This window comes from Tupaia chinensis, unplaced genomic scaffold, assembly GCF_000334495.1.
Source record: "Tupaia chinensis unplaced genomic scaffold, TupChi_1.0 Scaffold000117_2, whole genome shotgun sequence".
Lineage (NCBI taxonomy): Eukaryota > Metazoa > Chordata > Mammalia > Scandentia > Tupaiidae > Tupaia > Tupaia belangeri.
In genome coordinates this window covers 10,290,870-10,294,649 of record NW_006159583.1, presented here as the reverse complement: position 1 = coordinate 10,294,649, position 3,780 = coordinate 10,290,870, and the positions used below count along the sequence as shown (strand labels likewise).

Here is a 3,780-nt window from a genome sequence, read left to right as displayed (position 1 = left end):
GCTTGGGCCCTATGGCAAAAACCTTAAAAAAAAAAAAAAGAAAAGAAAAAAATATATACTGAATACTGCTAGGAGTAGAACAGATACTCATACAAGCCATGTTTGGTGTATACAGAGCTCAAAACACAAATGCACGATTGAATAAGCAAGTCTGACTTTTAAACATCCATTAGAGGCCAGGTGATCGGTATGATAAAAAAATTATTCACGTTTCAAAGTTTGGGAGGATTTTGTAAAGTTCCTGCATATCTGATGGGACCAGTTAGTAAACAACTATCTCTGGATCCTCTCTGAATTTCCAGGGAAAGCCGAAAATCAGTGCCTCAGAATTAATTTAGGGCACTCCCAACAAAATCTCCGAAAAACCCCAGAGTTTATCTGAACCCAACACGTCTATGGCAAAGAAGTTTTCATGGCCCTCACTTGGCAGCTACATTGTGGCAAATGGACTCTCTGCTGCCCACTGGAGCTCGCTCTCCTACTGGACTCAGACCCTGAGGAAGCCCAGAGTTAGAGACGCCACTGATCGTGGCCAAGAACCGCCCTCTGCCAGCCCCCTCTGCTGCGTTCACCGGGCTCATCTGCGGATCCCCTTCGAGAGAGGTGGGCGGTTAAACGCAGCGGAAAATAGCGACGGGAGGCAGCACTCGACAATTATGTCTTCCTCGAGCTGCGGCAGGCAAAGCCATAGACGTTTATATCCAAAAATGGCTTGATCTGATCCCGCAGTTTTCCCAGAGGAGAGTCTGTCATTCGTTCATTACCCTCTGCTGAGGGCATGGATCCGCTCCGAACAGGGAGGTGACATCATCCGTGCTCCCCCCCTGGAATTCAGAAGTGGAGAGGGTTAGTCACTGGGCCTGGTGCTGCGGGTCTGACCCTGCAGTGCCCACACCTCCTTTGCCTGCTTTTCTCAGGCCTCCCTGTTTCCAGGGTTGGCTTGGGGTTACCCTGAGCAGCAGCAAGGCCAGGGAGAGGTGTTGAGAGCCCCGTCTTTCCATGTCCCCCTCCCACGTGGCCCTTCCTGTATTCCACCCCCAGAAGCCTTGGCGCCCGCTCCCAGCTAAATGCTTCCTGAGTGATCACCCCACAGAGATATGTGGACTCTCACCTCTGGTTTAGGTTTGCAGAAAATCACGTGGACTCTCACCTCTGGTTTAGGTTTGCAGAAAATCACGGCTGCTTCAAGAGGATTTGAAAGGAAAAACAAAATGCGTACACACACGCACAATCTTGGCTCCTCTAGCCAGAGAATGTAAACTCCAACCAAGAACATGCCCTACCAGGTGTGGTTTTAGTCCAACCACCCATACCCCACCACATGGTGCTCTTCTCATCAGAAGCTTTGTAATGGCAAAATCTGCTATTCCAACTCACACATTTCTCAGCCGACATAATAAAGCCGGTTTCTCTTGTGCAATTATTTTTTCTTTTGTTGGGAGGTAGGAAGAAACAGAAATAGGTATTCCTGACAAGGTCTCACTGCATCACAATCCTCCTGGCCCAGCATCATGATTACTGAGGATTACAGGTGCGTGTGATGGTACCAACATGTTCAGGTTGGCCCAGAACCCAGCCCAGTCCTCCCGTGCAGTTTCCAGCCTCCCGGGCCACACGCTATCTGTACACCACCATAGCTGGGTCTCCGTGTGCAATTTGACTCTTGTTTTATTTTATTTTTGTGCTTGCTTCTCAACCAATTCGGATTTTAAAGCTGATTATTTTTCAGACATATCGACCATGACTCACAACTATTTGATAAAGAATAAAGTGCTTCTATTTCTCAGGCTTAGCTTTGAAAATGAAATGTTTAAATGAAAAAAAATATATATATGTATAATAACATTGTCCAGTAGAGACCAGCAATTAAATTCAGGGAAATAGTTCTTGTCCAAGAAGTTTCATAGTGCATCTAGAATTTTTTCCTTTTGTCCAACACTGACCTAATTCTGAGATTTCTTTTAAGTGCATCTTGACTTATTAATTGTATAACAGTTTCCATTTCTGAGTAAAAGCCCCTGAGGAATCTTCTAGGGGACAGGAAGTTTTCAGGGAATACTTCATTCCCTGAGGTAGTCCAAAAGAGGCCTCTTTTCATTCAGGGCATGGCAGTCTTTCCTGGATCTGTAAGCACACAGAGGGCAGGGCCTCTGGGCATAGGGCTGCTCTTTGAGCCGGAAGTGCTGGGACTTACAACCTGCCACACACCACAACCAGTCAGGGAGCTAATGGTACCTACACCGTGAAACCAGCTACAAACCTAAAGACATGGAAAGTGTTTGTGTCTTCAGAAGATCTAATCCACTAAGACAATGGAGACTTTTCAATTCTCTTAAGAAATTCTGTTTGAAAAAGAAATATGGGGGCCAGTAGGTGGTGTAGTGGTTAAGGCACTGGACTCCCACATGGTTGGTTGCGGTTCAAGTCCTGGATCCAGCAGCTTGAAACATCCTGGGCACATGTGTGTACATACCCAACATCCCAAGAGGAGAATGGCAGAGAAGCAATCGCGGTGTGGCCAGCCCCCTGGGGAGTGATTTCTCACTTCCTATCTTTCTGTCTCTCTGGTGAGCACACATACCCTATAGTAAAAATCTCTAAATAAAAAAAAGAAAGAGAAATATGTCTAAAGCCAATAGCTATCTGCTCAAGGACAAAAGATATCTATAAATATCTCCAGTCTTACCTTACTCCATATTGGGGGACGAGTAGAAAAGGTCAAGGTGATTTTAACTGGCTTCTATGAATCAAATACATTATTATTAAGCACCTACCATGTGTGGCCATAAGGATAAACAGTGTGTGCTCTGCCCTCAGGGAACTTTCCGGGCTTTCTTACCACACGAGTCATCTAGAATGAGGCCTTTTCTTCTCCAGCACAGAGAGTCACTACTAAATGGATTTTGCACTTCTCTGACCTTTTGTCGGTGATTCCCAAGTCTTCATTTAAAATGTCAGCTATTCTAAGGTGGTGCCCTCCGGAGAGACCGGCGCCTCCAACTTTCTTCACACCAGCCAGAAATCTGAGCGACCTTTTGGACTCTCGCTCCTCCCTCCTCCCTCACATCCCGTTGGTCATCCTGCCTTGGGAATTCTTCCTCGGTCTTTCAAGTCCGAGACATGGCTTCATTTCCTCTGCCGCTATTTTAGTTTAGGGTTTCAAACTTCTCACCTGGAATACTTCAAATGCTTTTTAGCTCTTCCCTCTGTCTTAATAAGCTTTATCTGGTAATCATCCTCCACACCATACTGGAACTGCCTTTTTGTCAACCCTTCTGTTAGTATGCAAACCCCTGAGGGTAGGCACCAAGTTATTCATTTCTGTGACCTGGGCACCAAGCACAGTGATGGTCTAATGACAAGCACTCAGCCCATGCTTACTAAAAGTATGCAAGGGACCAGGTGGTGGCATGGTGGTTAAGGCATGGCTAACTACACAGTTTGAATCCCAGACATGGTGGTTTGAAAAACACTGGGCACGGGGACCAGCAGTTAGCGTAATGGCTATGTCACTGAACTCCCATATAGCTGACTGCAGTTTGCGTCCCGGACCCAGTGGCTTCAACTCATGCCATGCGCATGTGCATGCATAGCCAAGATACTGAGAAGAGAATGGAGGAGAAGGATTGCAGCATGGTCATCTCCCCTTGGGGGTGATTTCTCGCTTTCTGTCTCTCTGTCTCTCTGGGCACTTATGTATATATGCCCAAAATGCCTACAGGAGGGAGAAATGGAAAAGAAGGGATTGCAATGTGACCATTGCCCTCTGAGGGTGTTTTC

At 46.4% G+C, this 3,780-nt stretch overlaps 1 protein-coding gene across 1 annotated transcript in view; it reads right to left on the bottom strand.

Moving 5' to 3' along the window:
• Nucleotides 1–577: 577 nt before the first annotated feature.
• The window catches only part of PEX7 (peroxisomal biogenesis factor 7), a gene marked incomplete in the record, with an annotated part of 169,739 nt that continues 166,536 nt past the window's right edge, over nt 578–3,780 (bottom strand). The window contains 2 exon segments of the mRNA XM_014586184.2: nt 578–670; nt 765–824. Of these exon segments, the coding sequence (XP_014441670.2) occupies nt 578–670; nt 765–824 (153 nt within the window).